The sequence below is a fragment of the Lynx canadensis genome, chromosome A2 (assembly GCF_007474595.2).
Source record: "Lynx canadensis isolate LIC74 chromosome A2, mLynCan4.pri.v2, whole genome shotgun sequence".
Classification (NCBI taxonomy): domain Eukaryota; kingdom Metazoa; phylum Chordata; class Mammalia; order Carnivora; family Felidae; genus Lynx; species Lynx canadensis.
This window is the reverse complement of record NC_044304.2, coordinates 16,535,813-16,554,907: the sequence shown is the minus strand read 5'-3', so window position 1 is coordinate 16,554,907 and position 19,095 is coordinate 16,535,813. Positions and strand designations below refer to the sequence as shown.

Sequence of the window (19,095 nt, the reverse complement as noted above, 5' to 3'; positions counted from 1 at the left end):
CTGTCCGATATTCCATGTAGGTTTTTAGGATGATTGAAGAACGCCCCACACATGCCATCACTGTGCGTGTTTCCTACCTGGAAATTTACAATGAGAGTCTGTTTGATCTCCTGTCCACTCTGCCCTATGTCGGACCATCAGTCACACCAATGACCATCGTGGAAAACCCTCAAGGGGTCTTCATTAAGGGCTTGTCAGTCCATCTTACAAGTCAGGAGGAGGATGCATTCAGCCTCCTTTTTGAGGTGAGATGACCAAGTCTAAGGATTCCTTCTGCCCTTTCTTCCTTCCTTCCTTCCTTCCTTCCTTCCTTCCTTCCTTCCTTCCTCCCATCCCTCCCTCCCTCCCTCCTCCCTCCCTCTCATCCCTCCCTCCCTTCCCCCTCCCTCCCTCCCTTTCTCCTTCCTTCTCTCTCTTCCTTTGTTCTTTTTTTTCTTTTCTCCCTCCCTCCTTAGTTTTTTTTACTTACTTTGATAACCAGAATAAATGTTAATATATGCTCATTTAGCAAGTTCAGATAGTAATGAAAAAATACAGGAACAAAAATTAACATAGTTGAAATTGTCTTTTTCAGTTAATGTGAAACATGGTATAGAAAAAAAAAGAATTAACATTCTTAGTATATAAAAGCTCTTATAAATCTATAAATTCCTCAGCATATGTTATTCTTTTAAAAGTCATATAGGGGGCACCTGGGTGGTCAGTCAGTTAAGCCTCCGACTCCGGTTCAGGTCATGAACTCACAGTTCGTGGGTTTGAGCCCCACGTTGGGCTCTTTGCTGACAGCTTACAGCCTGGAGCTGCTTTGGATTCTGTGTCTCCTTTTTCTGCCCCTCCCCCACTTGTGTTCTGTCTCTCTCTCTCTCTCTCAAAAGTAAATAAACATTTAAAAAATTTTTTTAAAGTCATATACATTGGAACTCTTATACCTCACTGATGAAATATAAAATGGTGTGGCCATATTGGCAGTATCCTAAAAAGTTAATTAATTTTATCATAGAACTTAGCAAATATCCTAGGTATTTTTCCAAGAGAAATGAAAGCATATGTTCACACAAAGGCTTGTAGGCAAATATTATAGCAGAATTATTCAAAATAGTCATAGACTGGAAATAACCAAAATTCTATCACCTGGTGAATGGGTAAATAAAATGATGCAAAACTATTTAACAATAAAAGAAATGGAGTACTGATATATGCATGCTACAACATAGATGAATCTCAAAAAAATGCTAAGTAAAAGAAATACAGAAGATCACATCCTGTTTGGTTCCATTCATTTGAAATGTTCCCAGTAGCCACATCTTTAGAGATACAAGTAGATTAGCTGGGAGGAGGGGGTGGGAAATGGCTACAGATGAGCCCAGGGAACTTTTTGGGTGATGTAACATTTCTAAAACAGGATTGTGGTGATGGTTGCACAGCTCTAAATCTACTTTAAAAAATCACAAACTGTATACTTAGAGAATTTTATGCCATATAAGTTATATGTCAATAGAGGCACCTGTATGACTTGATTAAGCCTCCGACTCTTGATTTCAACTCAGGTCACGATCTCACTGTTTGTGAGGTTGAGCCCCGCATAGGGTTCCACACTGACTGTGCAGAGCCTGCTTGGGATTCTCTGTCTCCCTCTCTCTCTGCCCCTCCCCTGATCCTCTGATCTCTCTCTGTGTGTCTCTCTCTCAAAATAAATAAACAAACAAACATGTTAAAAAATTATTAAATTATATGTCAATAAAAGTTTATTTAAAAAGTCACATAGGTGGAGCGCTTGGGTGGCTCAGTTGGTTGAGTGCTTGAACAGCCAACTTCAGCTCAGGTCATGATCTCACAGTCGTGAGCTGGAGCCCCACATCAAACTCACTGCTGTCAATGCAGAGCCCGCTTCGGATCCTCTGTCCCCTCTCTCTCTGCCCTTCCCCCCTCCCCTCCCAGTCAAAAATGAATAAACATTTACATATTTAAAAAAAAAAGGTCACATAGGAGTCCTCAGGGTGATTTAAACCTGGAGCCCTTGGATCTACAGGGAGGAAAGAGCATTCCAGGAGGCAGCAATAGAGCATTCTTAAAAAATTTTTTTTATTACATTTCTTTATTTTTTGAGAGGCAGAGACGGAGTGTGAGTGGGGAGGGGCAGAGAGCTAGAGGGAGGCACAGAATCCAAAGCAGGCTCCAGGCTCTGAGCTGTCAGCGCAGAGTCGGATGTGGGGCTCAAACTCATGAACTGTGAGATCATGACCTGAGCCGAAGTTGGACGCTCAACTGACTGAGCCACCCAGGCGCCCCCAGCAATAGAGCATTCTCATTGTTGCTCCTGACATTTCACCATGACTAATGGTATTTGCTGTGGGGCTTTGGTGGCTTAAGGTTGAAGAATGTCCAAGTTTGGGAAGAGTTTTTACCATTAATAAGTATTTATTCATACCCTTAGTAGTAACCACTCTCCTGACTTGTAATCATTTCATTGGTCTTCTTTATAGCTTTACCACTTCTAGCATACCATGTATGTTTTCTCAAACAGCATAGTTTAATTTTTTTGAAAACTTTTATATAAAAGGAATCACGTAGGATGAATTCTGATTACTTTTCCCTCTTATCTACTTTTTATGTGAAATTCATCTATGTTCTTGCTATATATTTTTCATTGTCATCATCACTGTATTACATTGGGTGTTAGGTGAATATACTACAAGTTAGTTATCCACTCTCTTTCTTTCCTTTTCTTTTTTTTTTTTCTTTTTATTTTTCTTTTAGAGAGAGTGAGTGTGCTCATGAGCAAGGGAGAGGGGTAGGGGGAGAAAGAGAGAAAATCTTAAGCAGGCTCAATGCTCAGTGCAGAGCCCAACACAGGGCTTGATCCCACGACCCTGGAATCATGACCTGAGCTGAAATCGAGTCAGATGCTGAGCCGACTGAGCCGCCTCGGTGCCCCTATCCACTCTACTTCTGATGGACATGTAGGTTTTCCTAGTTTGAGGGATATTTCATACAATGCCACTGGGAACATTCTTGTATGTCTGCCTCGTGTACATAAGCATGAATTTTTCTAGGTAAAACCAAGGACTGCAGTTATGGGTCATTGAGTGTGTCTTAAACTTTCTTAGGCAATGCCAACTCTTTCCCATAATGGTATACTCCCACAGTGGGTTAGACCTTAAGACCTTAAAATTTTGACCAATCTGGCTGGTGTGTGGTTTTTCCCACTGTGATCTTTGTTTTCTTCTCCCTAATTACTAATGAAGTGAAGGGCCTTTTCATATGTTTATTGACCATTTGGATTTCCCTTCCCATATTTTTTATCTTCTTTATAGATGTCTTTTTTTTTCTTTGTCTTGTTTGCATGAATTCTTTATATACTCTGAAAACTAATCCTTTTTCAGTTATATGTATTGTGAATATGTTATATTTCCCATGGCTTGCTTTTTTTTCACTCTTTATGTGTTATTTGATGAGCAAAAATTTTTGATTTTAGGTTAATTGAATGTATGTAAATTTTTTGTTTTGACTTTTTGTGTAAAGAGCACATAAGAGGATTTTCTTTTAAAAATCCACAGGTAGAGGGCCACCTGGGTGGCTCAGTCAGTTGGGCATCTGACTTCAGCTCAGGTCATGATCTCACTTTTCTGGGTTTGAGTCCCACGATGGGCTCTGTGCTGACAGCTCAGAGCCTAGAACCTGCTTCAGATTCTGTGTCTCCCTCCCTCTATCCCTCCCCTGCTCGTACTCTGCCTCTCTCTTAAAAATAAATAAAACATTAAAAAATTATTATTTTTTTAAGTTTATTTATTTATTTTGAGAGAGAGTGAGCAAGCAGGGGAGGAGCAAAGAGAGAGGGAGAGAGAGAATCCCAAGCAGGCTCTGTGCTGTTAGTGCAGAGCCTGATGTGGGGCTCGAACTCATGAATGGTGAGATCATGACCCGAGCCAAAGTCAGATGCTTAGCCGACTGAGCCACCCAGGTGCCCCCCCCCCACCAATTTTTTTTTAATCCACATGTAGAATTCTCCAGTTAAGTCATCTGACCCTGGACTTTTATTTGTTGAGAGGTTTTTGATTACTGATTCATAAATTGGTCTGTTTAGATTTTCCTTTTCATCATAATTCAGTCTTGGGAGTCTGACAGTCTTTATCTTTTAACTGAAGCATTTCATTGCATTTGCACTTAATGTAATTACTGATATATTGGGGTTTACATCTGTCATGTTATTATGTGCTATCTCGTTGTTCCATTTGTTCTACATTTATTTTTCTTACCCGTTTTGCCCCTGATTTAATTTAATTTCATTAATTTATTTTTTTTAATTTACATCCAAGTTAGTTACCATCCAGTGCAATAATGATTTCAGGAGTAGAATCCAGTGATTCATCCCCTACATATAACACCCAGTGCTCATCCCAACAAGTGTCCTCCTTAATGCCCGTTACCCATGTTTTGCCCCTTTTTTATTAGATATTTTTTATTATACTTGTTTTCCCTTTTACTAATTTAGAAGTTGTATGTTCATTCATATTTATATTCTCTCACTCTCTCCGTTTAGCCCAGAAATAACAACTTGGCACATTTAGTTAATACATACACACCCAAGTGAGTGTATCTAACTAGTGAGATGTGAATAAGCTCTGTGGATTATCCAAAGTCAGCTTCTTGGTTTTGATATTGTGCTATAGTTTTGCAAGATATTATCTTAGGGAGAGACTGAGTGAAGAGTACAGGGGACCTCCCTGTACATTTCTTCAAAACTCCTCTGGATCAAAATAAAGTGTCATTTTATCATAATTTTTATTATATTTTACTATAACATTATCATTTTAATTGTGTTATAATTACGTTAAAATATTTAAAAATAGGGGTGCCTGGTGGCTTAGTAATTTAAGCGTCCGACTCTTGATTTCAGCTCAGGTCATGTATGATCTCACTGCTCATGAGTTCAAGCCCCATGTCAGGTTCTGCACTGATAGCTCAGAGACTGCTTGGGATTCTCTCTGTCTCTCCCTCTCTCTCTGCTCTTCCCCTGCTTGCTATCTCTCAAAATTAATAAATAAACATATATATATTTAAAAATAAAACCTCTGTGGTGCGCCTGGGTGACTCAGTCGGTTGAATATCTGACTTCAGCTCAGGTTATGATCTAACACTTTGTGAGTTTGAGCCCTGCATTGGGCTCTGTGCTGATAGCTCAGAGCCTGGAGCCTGCTTCAGATTCTGTATCTCCCTCTCTCTCTGTCTCTCCCAGCTCATGCTCTGTCTCTCTCTCTCTCTCAAAAATAAATAAACATTAAAAAAATTTTTAATAAATAAAAAATAAAACCTTTAAAAATCTAAAGTTCATGAAAACTTTTTACTTCCTTCTGCATTCTATAAGAACCTTAGGATTGCTACCTTGTCTTTTATGTTTTTGTTTTTTGACTCTGCAGGGGCATCATTATTAATGTTTTATATAGTACACATTCTTTTACATTTACCCTCGTATTTACCACCCTCATTGCTTTTCCTTTCTTTTCTCCATCACCTTCCACTGGAGATTGTTTTCTTTCTTCTGTTGTATATCCTTTATAGTGAGCATGCTGGTGACAAAGAGTTTCTTGTTTTTTGAAATGTCCTTATTTTAGCCTTAGTCTTGAGAGATATTTTTGCTGGGTATAAAGTTCTATTTTCACATTTGTTTTGTTCTACCATATTTATTTTTGGGACAGAGAGAGACAGAGCATGAACGGGGGAGGGGCAGAGAGAGAGGGAGACACAGAATCGGAAACAGGCTCCAGGCTCTGAGCCATCAGCCCAGAGCCTGACGCAGGGCTCGAACTCCCGGACCGCGAGATCGTGACCTGGCTGAAGTCGGACGCTTAACCGACTGCGCCACCCAGGCGCCCCTGTTCTACCATATTTAAAAAAAAATTTTTTTAATGTTTATTTATTTTTGAGAGACAGAGAGACAGAGTGAGAGTGGGGGAGGGGCAGAGAGAGAGGGAGACACAGAATTTGAAGCAGGCTCCAGGCTCTGGGCTGTCCACACAAAGCCCGACATGGGACTCAAACCCAAAAACTGTGAGATCACGACCTGAGCTGAAGTCGGACGCTTAACCAACTGAGCCTCCCAGGCACCCCTGTTTTGTTCTACCATATTAAAGAAATCATTGCAGAGTTATGGTTTCCATCATTAGTAGTGAGAAGTCAATGTCAGTCTGTTCAATAGTCCTTTAAAAGTATGTTAGTCTGTGCCTTCTGAGAAGCAGATGCCAAGATGGGATTAAATGTGCAAAAAAAATTTTTTTTAATGTTTTTAAATTTATTTTGAGAGAGAGACAGAGAGATTGAGTAGGGGAGGGGCAGACAGAGAGAGGGAGAGAGAGAATCCCAAGCAGGCTTCCCACTGTGACCGCACAGCCTGATGCAGGGCTCAAACTCATGAACCGTGAGATCATGACTAAAATCAAGAGTCAGACACTTAACTGACTGAGCCACCCAGGTGCCCTGGTACATGATCCTTTTAATGTGCCATTGAAGTCAGTTTGTTATGATTTTGGATTCTGCATTTCTCTATTATAAAAAAAATATTTGTCAACATTTTCCTGGCTATATAACATTCCATTGTACAGATAGACCTAATCATTGGGTATGTAGGTTAATTGTTAGTCAATATTCGTGAACATTTTTAAGACTTTTTCATTCTTATTGCTACTTGGCTTCTCAGAAAGCTCTACAAATTCACACATCCCTAGCAGAGGGTGAAAGTCTAGGTCTGGACTCCAATTGGTCTCCCATTCTACTAGTGTATAAATGAGATATCTCTGGAAGGTCTGATTGCAGTAACATGAAATCACTTGTATACCTGTCAGAATAGTTGAAAATAACCCAAATGCTTTATTGTTTTAATTCTTCAAAGTGCTGTCTACTTTTCCTCTCCTCTTCAGGGAGAGACCAACAGGATTATAGCCTCCCACACAATGAATAAAAACTCATCCAGGTCGCACTGCATTTTCACCATCTATGTGGAGGTGGGTCTGAGCTCCTTGAATAGCCCAGTGATGGGGGGATGGGGGGGGGCACAGCCCAGTCCCACTGGACCTGCTGCAGACTAGAAGCTTCTCCCTGTGATATCTAACCTCTGTTTGGATGTTTTGTAGGCTCATTCGAGGACCTTATCAGACGAAAAGTACATCACTTCCAAAATTAACTTGGTGGATCTAGCGGGCTCAGAAAGGCTGGGAAAGTCTGGGGTAAGTGGGAGCAGGACATCCCTTCTCAAGCCACAGCCCTGTTTCCTGCACAGTGCCTATGTACATGGGACATCCCTCATGGGGCATTTGTGCGCCCAGCCCTGAGCTGGGCGCAGTGGAGCATGTGGGCATGACCCCATGGAGCTTTGAGGGATGGAATTAGTGGAGGGGAAACAGCTGCACCATAGTTGCATCCTACCTAAGAGGATTTTTGTAAATATTAAATGAGAGGAAAGCCCCTAAATTCTTAGCCAGGTGCCTAGCCCCCCATAAGTACTCAGAAAATGCTTGGTGCTGGTAGTAACATTTCTCTGCATATGAGTAGCAGTGTCCACATGAGTCTTTCCATGAGTATTTCAGCTCAGCTATTCATGGGCTTGGCCATGAATTAGTATAAGTATTCACACAAGTATGCAGTGAGCATTCCTATGTGCATTCAGCTAAGTGTTTGTATGTGTATGATAGTCACAGGATGATTTGCCCAAGTGTCTGCACAAACATTCCTGTGCGTATTCATATAGATGTGACTCTTACGTGAGAATTCACGTGAATATTCACAGAAGTATTCATATTCCCGTGAGCGTTCCCATGAATATTTGCACGAGCATTCCTGTGAGTATTAGTATTAGGCCATGATGGAATACAATCCCATGATATTGAGAAAAGAGCTGGCTCTGGAAAGGAGGCTCCGGCCTGGCCACCCACCCACAGCATTCCCAGTGAGGCAGCCTCCCCATTTGGTGTGAAGTGGAATTGACCTTTGGTTTGTAGTCTGAGGGCCGAGTCCTGAAGGAAGCCACCTACATCAACAAGTCGCTGTCATTCCTGGAGCAGGCCATCATTGCCCTCGGGGACCAGAAGCGGGAGCACATCCCCTTCCGGCAGTGCAAGCTTACCCACGCCCTCAAGGACTCATTAGGTAAGGGCAGGTGAGGGCGAGGTCCATGCACAGGGAGGAGGGCCAGGCCGGGTCTAGCTGCTGCTGGTGGTAATGGAATTGCTCCCTTCCGGCAGCTGGCACTTCCCTGCAACCTTTTCACTCTGATCCCAGACACAGCTGAAAAGGCAGAGTCATGCATGGTCCCCTCTTTCACCCACAGCATGCAGTGCTGCTCCCTCAGAAGCTTTGCTTAAACTTTGGCCTCTGTTGGGACTACCTTCTCACTTCCCCTCATCCCTAACCTGGCAGAATCCTTCACGGCCTTCAAGGTGACCAGGTGGAGGGTCTCTGTCATGCCTCCTTCTCTTCCCCCACAGCCTCCCTGACAGATGAACAGGGGTTGTGTTTGTCATATTTGTGTCGCCTGATGGCACGGTCTTGGGTGTCTGATTACTAGTTGAGAGCCACCAGTAGCAAAGCCCTGGCCCACAGCCCTCTCCCCTGCCCCGTGCCATCTCTCCTCTGCTGTTCCCCCGGCTCCTCTTTTAGGTACATCCAGTGGCCTCTCCCCTTCCCTGCCCTCCTCCAGTCTAACACATGCTTGGGCATGTCCCTCCTGACTCTGTCTGAGTCAGCTCAGGTGGCTGTAACAAAACGCCACAGTCTGGAGTGCTTCAACAATAGACATTTATTCCTCACAGCTCTGGAGGTTGGAAGTCCCAGATCAGGGTTCAGCATGGATGGTTCCTGGTGAGGGCTCTTTTTGGCTCATACACAGCTGCTTTCTTTCTGTGCCTTCACACGGCAAAGAGCAAGAAAGAAAAGAGAAAGGGACCAGAAAGAGAGACAGAGTTCTGGTCTTTCTCTTTCTCTCACATAAGGGCACTAATCTCATTATGGCGGCTCCGCACTTAGGACCTCCTCTAAACCTGATCACCTCCCCCAGGCCCCATCTCCAGATACCATCACACTTGGGGATAGGACTTCAACATAGGAATTTTGTCAGAACACAAACTCTCAACCCATAGCAGACCCCCACCAGCCTTAAAAGAATCTCTTGGCAGAATACCCACATGGTTCATGGCCCTTCTGTGTCCTGCTTTCTGCAGGGGGAAATTGCAATATGGTTCTCTTGACAAACATCTATGGAGAAGCCGCCCAGTTAGAAGAGACGGTATGTAAAGATAGCCGAGGCGACCTGGTTGGAATCCCTTCTCGTGGGTTCCAGGGCTGGGTAAGGCTGGCTCCGGGCTGGCTAAGCTGGCGTACTGGGCCATAGATATTGTCAAGAGGGAAGAGATCCGGGGACCGAATCAACCAAAATTGTTGCGGGATCCAAATACCAAGTACCAAGGGGCAGAGGCTGTGTTGAGGAAGAGGCAAGGCAGGGAGCAGGCGCAGCGTGGGAGTCTTATGTGAAGAGGGTTTTGTGGGGGCAAGGACCATGCTTCCCACGGTGCTGCTCCTGTGAATTGGGATCTAGGGCAGCTGATTTCTTGTTCTTCATAATTACACGCTGAAAAATCTTAGAAGCACCACAGGGTTCCAGGCTGTGGTTATGAGGCTGGTGCAAACTGATGGGCATTGAGCACGTACTGTGTGTGCGTGTGAGGGGAGGAGCAGCTCGGTAGAGGTGACTTATACGTGGCCTCGCGCCTCAGAGTTCCTTGCCATGGCCCTGAGTAATGTGAGAGGTCTGGATGAAAGAATCCTTCAGAGGAAAAGGTACTTTTCCTGAAAGTGGGGTGAGGAAGGTGGGCACCGAGCTGGCTGGGTTTAAAGGGTTGGTGGTACAGAAAGCAGAGAGGCGGGTTGCCTGGGTGGCTCAATTCGTTACGTGGCTGGCTCTTGGTTTTGGTTCAGGATTAGGCTCTCATGGCTTGTGGGTTCAAGTCCCACATCGGGCTCTGTGCTGACAGCACAGAGCCTGCTTGGGATTCTTTCTCTCCCTCTCTGCCCCTTACGCACGTGTGCGCGCTCTCTCTCACAATAAGTAAAATTTTAAAAACAAATAAATTAAATAAAAGAAAGCAGAGATGCTTCTGGCAGAGACAACTGTGGGCCTGATGGTGTGGCCCATGCCGGGAACACCTGGCTGCTGCAGGGGGAGTGGGGGTGGTGTTCAGGAAGGAGAAGGGGGAGAAAAGACTCCAGAGGCTGCTCGGGTCCTGGCGGCCAGGGTGCTGCCTTGGCTGTTCTGTTGGTTTGCTGGGTGTCATGGGGTTTGAGCAGGGAGGGCTGTGGCCAGAGTTGTGACTCAGGAAGATTAACCCAGCAGCAGGACCCAGGGGACCTGGGAGGGGACAAGCTTAGGAGACCCAGAGGCAGGAATATGGGCTCTAATGGCTGAGGCAATGACACAGGTGAGCTCACACAACTGGGCATTCCGGCTGAGGCTTCCCTTCTTCCTCTGAAGGGCCACTCATCATAAATAAGGCAGATTTGGAAAGCGCTCCATAGACGTTTTGTCAGGTGTGGATGTTTAAGGCAAGCCTCAGTCATCTGGCGAATCCACTTAGGTGAAACAGGTCCTTTCCAGGCACGTTGCAGGGCAAGATGCCCCTGCAGGGCCTCCCAGTTTCTTGCATCAGGGACCATCCCAGCTTCCAGAGAGAGCACCCTGGGGCTTGGGAGGCCGGGGAGGGAGCTCCCACTGACATGCAGGCAGCATCCCCAGCGGGGGAAGGCTTCAGGAACCGCATAGTATAACAAAGCACGACGGTGAACCCCGAGAGAGCCATATGAAAATTGGGCCTCCTGACTGCCTTGTTGAGCAATGCCCTCCAAGACGGTGGAAGCCCCTCTCTCTCATTCCCACCCCTAGATGGTCACCGCGTAGAAAGCCATTCTGCTGGTACCCCGCCATCCCGTCCTGTGACTCAGGACGGTGCCCAACGGAGCCCAGAGGAGCTGCTGGAGGGGCCCTCAGGAGGTTGGGACGAAGGCATATTGGGGTGTGGAAGCTAATGAGTCTCTTCTCCAAACGCTTTAAAACCTTGACAGTGTTCCTGTCGTGGATCACATTGCTTTATTCAGGGCCGCTGCACATATGTGTGGGAGTAAACACAGCGAGGGGGTCGTGGCCACACTCGCTGCTGTGTTTGGAGCAGGAGAGTCCGAATCCACCCCACACAGAAGCAGCTCTGACTAGTGACAGGGGCCTCCTCCGGAGGGCCTCCTGTCAGCTCCATCCAGAGCACACCACCCACCTCTTCATGAAGTCTCCCTGACTTTACAGAGAAGCTACAAAACCTGTCTGAGGTCGCGTGGGTGGGTCAGCGGTAGGGTTTCTTAATCACAGGGTGGACTGAAGAGCACTTTCGGGCCTTCTTCTGGGCCACTTCTGGGTGGCCCTCCCCCAGGCCCGCCCCCCCTGTTTCGGGGCCCTGCGACAGCCCACCATCGTGTGAGGCTGGGATCTCAGGGCCCGCCCCGTGCTACCACTGGCAGTTCCTCGTTGCCAAGGGACAGGCCTCCACCTGTCGTGTAACATCGGTGCAGTGGGGCACAGTGCCGGGGCTGTTTCTCAAGTGCCTACTTACGTGGCTGCCTCCTGGGCCTGCGGCCATAATTGCCCCTGCCTGGCTGCCCCTCCAGAGGGACTCGGGTGGAACTCCCAAGGAGACCCCACACTTCACATTGGAGTAGACTTATATGCAGAAGTTCATCTTTCCTAGTGGACTCCTTTGGCCTGTTTTGAAAATATCTCTATTCATAAGCAATTGGCCAAAGACATAGAGGGCTGTCTGATCTGTTTTTCAGCTGTCTTCACTGCGGTTTGCCAGCAGGATGAAGCTGGTCACCACTGAGCCTGCCATCAACGAAAAGTATGATGCTGAGGTAGTAAGGGGTTTGTGGGCAGATGTCTCACCGTGGAGGTGTGTGGGTTTGTTGCCTGGGTCACACAAGCCTGGCTTCCCTTCCTGCCTCAATGCGATCCCGGGTCAGTCCCTTTCCACTCTGGGACAGGCCAGAGTCTTCAGAGCCCCTGGAGACCCCCCCACTTGGGGGCCACCACACAGGTGAAAGGACTAGGTCAGGTCCCCACCCAGTTCATGTGTGAGGCTTCAGGGCCTCTGACTACCCTGGGCTTCTATATGAGAGTTCCTTAGAGCTGTTTCAGAGTTCAGTCAGTGTGGACCATCTCTCAGACTCCTCTGGTTATAACGCTACGGAACCTCTTTGCTGCCGACCTGTGTGATCCCTCTCAGCAAGCACAGCTGACCGATCAGAAGGAGTGCTCAGCACCACCACCAGGGAGGTGCAGGTTGAAACCTTAGTGAAAGTCCACCCTCAGACTAGCAAAAATTAGCACGTTTCCACAATGTAGAGTGGTGGCGAGAATGTGCAGAAACGAGAGCCTTTGTCTGTTCCTGGCCAGAGCATAATCTATAAAATTGCTTTCGAGAGCATCTTGGCAACTTCTTGTAAAGTAAAAACTCATTTACCTCATTTTCCTTCAGGATGCTTGTGGAATCATGGTTACCAGAGACAGGAGCATGTACGTGCCCTGAGCTCATGACAAAGTAGTTAAACCTTCCAGATTCCAAATCCTAAAGGAAAATAGTGGTCCCCGTGGCTCTGTGTAACCCATGGTTTGGAGGTTGAGGAGGGGGGTGGGTTAGAGCAGTGGCTCTCAGACCGAGCTGGTAGCAGAACCCCAGGCTGGCTTCTTTTTTTTTTTAATGTTTGTTTGTTTGTTTTGAGAGAGAGAATGTGAGGGGGCGACAGAGAGAGAGGTGAGAAAGAATCCCAAGCAGGCTCCACACCATCAGAGCAGAGCCCCACACAGGGCTTCATCTCAGGAACTGTGAGATCATGACCTGAGCAGAAACCTGGAGCCTGTCGCTTAATCGCCTGAGCCACCCAGGAGCCCCTCTAGGCAGGCTTCTGGAACCACAGGTCACTGAACCCATTCAGAGTTCCTGATTCCATTGGCCAAAGGGTGAGGCCTAAGGATTCACGTTTCTAATAAGTTTCCAGATGCTGCTGCTGCTGCTCTTTTGGGGCCACACTCAAGAACCACTGGCACAGTAGTTAAGAGCCATGGCCCCCACATTGGGGGTTCAGCAACCTGCTCTTTCCTTCCATCAGCTGTACAGCTTCAGCAGGATACTTATTCTTAGTAAGCCACCATTTCTTCAATAGTAAATTGGGGGAGTGGCAGAATCCACTCTCTAAGAGAGACTGTGGAGAATCGTACAATGGGGAGAAACCTCTTCCCACAGTGCTGTCGTGGAGTGAATGCTCAGTAAATGTTAGCTAGCGCGCTGCTCGCTGTATGGGTCAGCAGTGTTCCCTTTCCCGGTGGACAGTCTGGAGGCATTCCCCGCATATGTACGTGAAGAGCCTCGAGGCAGAACAGTGCCTGTGCTGCTCATTGTACTAGTGAGCAGCTGGGCACGGGACCGCTAGCCCGTCACCAGAGAGGAGCTGAGTGAGTCAGGGAGGGAGAGAGCCAGGGCTCGAGCTGCCAGCTGGATAATCTCAGGCGGATTGAAGCGGGCCAAATGGTAGCATCTGTCTAAACACATGTGAAGCATAGCTGAATATCGTTCATCGATACATGTGTGTGCATTAAAAAAAAGCAACAACAACAAAACACAGGGGCAAAAAGACCAACCTGAGGCTGGGGGTTCCATCTGGGATGTCGGGGGGGCGGTGGACTTGGAGAGAGGTACATAGGGGCTGCATATTTGTCTGCAGTGTTTTATTTCTTTAAAAAGGTGGGGGGGGGGTACCTGGGTGCCTCAGTCGGTTAAGTGTCTGACTCTTGATCTAAGCTCAGGGCTTGATCTCAAGGGCTGTGAGTTCAAACCCTGCAATGGGCTCCATGCTGGCTGCGAAGCCTACTTAAAAAATGAAAAATTTTTTTAATTAAAAAAATTTAAGGGGCACCTGGGTGGCTCAGTCGGTTAAGTGTTCGACTTCAGCTCAGGTCATGATCTCGCAGTCTGTGAGTTCGAGCCCCGCGTCAGGCTCTGTGCTGACAGCTCAGAGCCTGGAGCCTGCTTCGGATTCTATGCCTCCCTCTCTCTCTGTCCTTCCCCTGCTCATGCTCTGTCTCTCTCTGTCTCAAAAATAAATAAAACATTAAAAAAATTTTTTTAATTAAAAAGAGCTTATCGGGCTCTGCACTGATAGGGCAGAACCTGCTTGGGATTTTCTCTCTCTCCCTTTCTCTCTGTCCCTCATGCTCTCTTTCTCTCTCTTTCTCTCTCTCAAGATAAGTAAACTTAAAAAATGATGAGCATTTATAAGCATGAGTTCTTGAGAGAGGCATGGAAAATTACCTGGGCTGCCGCCTTCCATAGACCACAGCCAGTCTGCCTGTGTTGTTTCTAGCGCCCTCTTCAGTATAGATGCCTGTTTTCTGGACCATGGGGTAGCTTCTGTGGAATTGCCTCAGAGTTTTCACCTATGGACTAGGAGGCTGGACTGATGACCTCCAGGTGACCCTCGTACTCTGTCAGTCTGTGATTCTGTGAGGTGGTGTAAAGGTTGTGAGCCTTGAGTGTAAACAGGCAGCAGACAAACACTTGATATTCTGCTCTGCTGAGAGAAGATCATACCTGCAGGCTGCAGTGGGGTCAACCAGGGAAGTTTCCCGAGCGGAGAGGTGCTCCTAGCCTGGTGTGCTACTTAAACAGAAGGCGCTGAATTATCCTCATTATGTTTATGATGAAAACCCCTGACCGTCAGGGAACTTACTTGAGTCTGTGCTGTTTCCAAGGCATTAGTTCCATCCAGAAAATGTCCCTGATCTTTAAAGGCATTGGTCAGGTTCGTGTTCCATCTGAGATACAAAAAAAAAAAAAAGGAGTTGGTCAGCCAGGAGGTGCTGCCAGGCCCTGTTCTGTGGGGTCTGGTGCTCCAGCCCTGTGTTTCCAAGCAGCTTCTTTCCAGTCAGTACAGGAGGGCGAGTCTGCCAGGCATGAGGAGAAGCACCTATGGTCTCGGGATGTGACATGGAGGCTGGTTACAGGGGGAGCCAATGACCCATTTCCTCACATCACCTGATTGGCCCAGAGATCTAAGCCTGGCTCCCCGCGCCACACTGGACAGTCATCCAGCTGGAGGCCCTCAACAGCCCGACTTTCCCTAGCGGCGGCATGATGTATTTTTTAGAACTGAGATCCCTCAGCTGAGGGGAGGGGCTTGGCCACCAAGCCTCTCCCGTTGACCTCATAGGAAGTCTACCTGAAGGAGAACCTCTTGGGGCTTCCCAGAGGGGCAGAGCCGGGATTTGGACCCTGGTCATGCGCTTTGAGTCTTAGGCTTTGTGCCCTGAATTGCCACAAAGACACCAGAATGCCAGGGTTCTGTCACCTCTCGCTGCAGACTGGTCACAGCCCTGGTCACCAGTACCAGGATCCAGTTGTCAGGGGCTCCCTCCAGTGGCCATTTTTTGACAACTGAAGAACGCCCTGTTGTTCACAGAGAAGGTTCTCAGCATAAAATCCCTTGTGCCTCTCATTTGAAAGACAACAGGACAGTATCCAGCAAATGTAAAATGACTCAGCAATTCTGTTTCTAGAAATATGTCATTTATTCATTCACCTAAAATCTATAGAGCGCTTACCATGTGCCAGGCACTTTTTGAAGCACCTGGGGTGTGTTAATATACAAAAAACACAAATCTGTGTCCTCAAAGAGCTGACTACTGGGGGTGGGAGAGAGAGATATGATAAATATAAGAAATAAATGAGCCTGGCTGGCTTAGTTGGGAGAGCATATAATTCTATTTAAAAAAAAATTTTTTTTATTAGTTTTCTTTATTTCTGAGAGGCAGAGAGAGACAGAGCATATGTGGGGGAGGGGCAGAGAGAGAGGGAGAGACACAGAATCGGAAGCAGGCTCCAGGCTCTGAGCTGTCAGCACAGAGCCCGATGCGGGGCCTGAACTCACCAACTGTGAGATCATGACCTGAGCTGAAGTCGGACGTTCAACTGACTAAGCCACCCAGGCGCCCCAGGGAGAGCATATAATTCTTACTCTCGGATTTGTGAGTTTGAGCCCCAGATTCGGTGTAGAGATTACTTAAATAAATAAACTTAAAAAAAATAAAAGAAGTGAATCTAGATCCTGCCATTTGCAACAACATTGATGAACTTAGAAGACATTATTCCAAGTGAAATAAACCAGATACAGAAGGAAAAATACTGCAAGATCTCACTTACATGTGGAACCTAAAAAGTCAAATTCACAGAAGCAGGGAGTAGAGTGGTGGTTACCAAGAGTGGGGGTAGGGGCTGAGGAAAGGGGAAATGTTGGTCAAAGTACACAAATTTTCATTTATAGGATGGATAAGTTCTGGGGATCTTATCTTATCCCCAGTTCAGTACAGCATGGTGACCATAGTTAATAATACCATATTGTAGGGGTACCTGGGTGGCTCAGTCGGTTGAGCGTCCGACTTCAGCTCAGGTCATGATCTTGCACTCTGTGAATTCAAGCCCCACATTGAGCTCTGTGCTGACAGCTCAGAGCCTGGAGCCTGCTTCGGATTCTGTATCTCCCCCTCTCTCTGCCCCTCCCTTGCTCATGCTTTGTCTCTCTCTCTCAAAAATAAACATTAAACATTTTTCAAAAAATAATACCGTATTGTATACTGTATTTAAAAAATGCTTTATTGCTCAAAAATGCTAACCATCATCTGAGCTTTGCTGGGAAAGTAGATGTCAGATGCTCTTAACCACACACAAAAAATTGTCCCTAGGTGAGGAGATAGATATGTTAGCTAACTTGACTATAGTAATCATTTTACTATGTATGTGTATATCATGTTGTACACCTCAAATATTCAGGCATACCTCCAGAGATATTGTGGGTTCAGTTCTAGACCACTATAATATAGTGAATATCACAATGAAGCAAGTCAAATGAGTTTTGTGGTTTCCCAGTGCCTGTAAAAGTTACTTTTATGCTATACAGTAGTCTGGGGCGGGGCAAAGAGAGACAGGGAGAGAGAATCCCATGCAGCCTCTGGAACTGTCAGCATGGAGTCTGATGCAGGGCTCAATCTCACAAACTGTGATATCATGACCTGAGTTGAAATCAAGTGTTGGATGCTTAACTGACTGAGCTACCCAGGCACCCCTATACTGTAGTCTGTTAAGTGTGCAATAGCATTATGTCTAAAAAAACAATGCACCTACCTGAATTTAAAAATACTTTATTGCTGGGACACCTGGGTGGCTCAGTCAGTTCAGTGTCTGACTCTTGATCTCAGCTGAGGTCTTGTGATCTCAGGGTCATGAATTCAAGCCCTGTGTCGGGCTCCATGCTGGGCATGGAGCCTACTTCACCCCAAGTCTGAGCTTTCAGTGGCTCATAATCCCTGATCACAGATAATATAACAAATAAAATAATAATGAAAAATTTGAAATACTGCAGAAGTTACCAAATGTAACACAGAGACAGGAAGTGAGCAAATGTTGTGGAAAAATAGTGCCGATAGACTTGCCTGATTCAGGGTTGCCACAAATCTTCAATCTATAAAAAACAGTATCTGAGAAGCTCAGTAAAGCAAAGAACAATGAAATGAGGTATGCGTGCCTACAATTTTTCTTTAAAAAATGTTTAAAGGGGTGCCTGGGTGGCTCAGTTGGTTGAGCATCTGACTCTCGATTTCAGCTCAGGTTATGATCTCATGGTTTGTGAGTTGGAGCCCCACATTGCGCTCTGCACTGACCGTGTGGAGCCTGCTTGGGATTCTCTCTCTTCTTCTCTCTCTCCCCCTGCTCTCTCTCTCTCTCAAAATAAATAAATAAATTTAAAAACAAATTAAAAAGGGGCGCCTGGGTAGCTCAGTCGGTTAAGCAGCCGACTTCGGCTCAGGTCATGATCTCACGGTCCATGAGTTCGAGCCCCGCGTCAGGCTCTGTGCTGCCAGCTCAAAGCCTGGAGCCCGTTTCAGATTCTGTGTCTCCCTCTCTCTCTGCCCCTCCCTTGTTCATGCTCTGTCTCTCTCTGTCTCAAAAATAAATAAACAGGGGTGCCTGGGTGGCGCAGTCGGTTAAGCGTCCGACTTCAGCCAGGTCACGATCTCGCGGTCCGTGAGTTCGAGCCCCGCGTCAGGCTCTGGGCTGATGGCTCAGAGCCTGGAGCCTGTTTCCCATTCTGTGTCTCCCTCTCTCTCTGCCCCTCGCCCGTTCATGCTCTGTCTCTCTCTGTCCCAAAAATAAATAAACATTAAAAAAAAAATTAAAAAAAAAAAAAAATAAACGTAAATAAATAAATAAATAAATAAATAAATAAATAAATAAAAATTAAAAAATAAAAATATTTAAAAAAAAAAGAAATAGGTAAGTTCTAGAGCTCCACCATCCAGTATAGTAGCTGCTACTCGCTTGGGGTTATTTAAATTAGTTACATAAAATTAAAAGTTCACTTCCTTGGTCACCCTAATGACATTTCCAGGGTTCAGTAGCTACGTGTAACTCAGGGCACAGATATAGAACATTTCCATCATTACAGGAAGTACTGTCAAACAGCACTGCTCTAGGGTGTGTTGGTGATAGGTGCTATAAAAAAATTTAGAGCAAGATTTGAAAAAAGAGTGGTGTGGGAGTGGGGAGTGTGTAAAACTGCAGTTTTACATCGAGTGATTGAAATGTGCCTAATTTAGGAGCTTTTGAACAAAGACTTGAAGGAGGTGTGGGGGTGTGCCAGGGCAACACCTGGGGGAAGAGTGTCCTGGGCAGCGGGGACAGGCAGTGTAGAGGCGGGAGTGTGCCAATTTGGTAGGAGTGGAATGAGCTTGGAGGAGAACAGTAGGGAAGAGTTAATGGGGGCAGATCACAAAGAGCCTGTGTTATCCTACAGAAACCTGTAAAGACACAAAGATGTAAATACAAAAATGTCGTGCAGCCTTGTTTGTAACAGCAAAACTTTGGAGGTGACATACATGCTTATCAGCAGGGAATGTGACATGTTTGTGCAGTGGTTGGGAAGGATGAGGGTAAAAGGTACGACTGCGTGGAGAGCCTCCTG

The 19,095-nt window shown here is 46.1% G+C and overlaps 1 protein-coding gene across 6 annotated transcripts in view; it reads left to right on the top strand.

Moving 5' to 3' along the window:
* Positions 1–19,095, top strand: part of KIF9 (kinesin family member 9) — a 57,122-nt gene that overhangs the window by 11,155 nt on the left and 26,872 nt on the right. For 4 of the 6 annotated variants that reach the window (XM_030306343.1, XM_030306334.1, XM_030306327.1 and 1 more), the window contains 6 exons: positions 21–245; positions 6,915–6,998; positions 7,128–7,220; positions 7,992–8,139; positions 9,210–9,274; positions 11,863–11,940. In XM_030306343.1, coding sequence (XP_030162203.1) covers positions 21–245; positions 6,915–6,998; positions 7,128–7,220; positions 7,992–8,139; positions 9,210–9,274; positions 11,863–11,940 — 693 coding nt within the window. The remainder of the gene's footprint in view (positions 1–20; positions 246–6,914; positions 6,999–7,127; positions 7,221–7,991; positions 8,140–9,209; positions 9,275–11,862; positions 11,941–19,095) is intronic. The other 2 variants (XM_030306367.1, XM_030306361.1) reach the window with 2 other exon arrangements.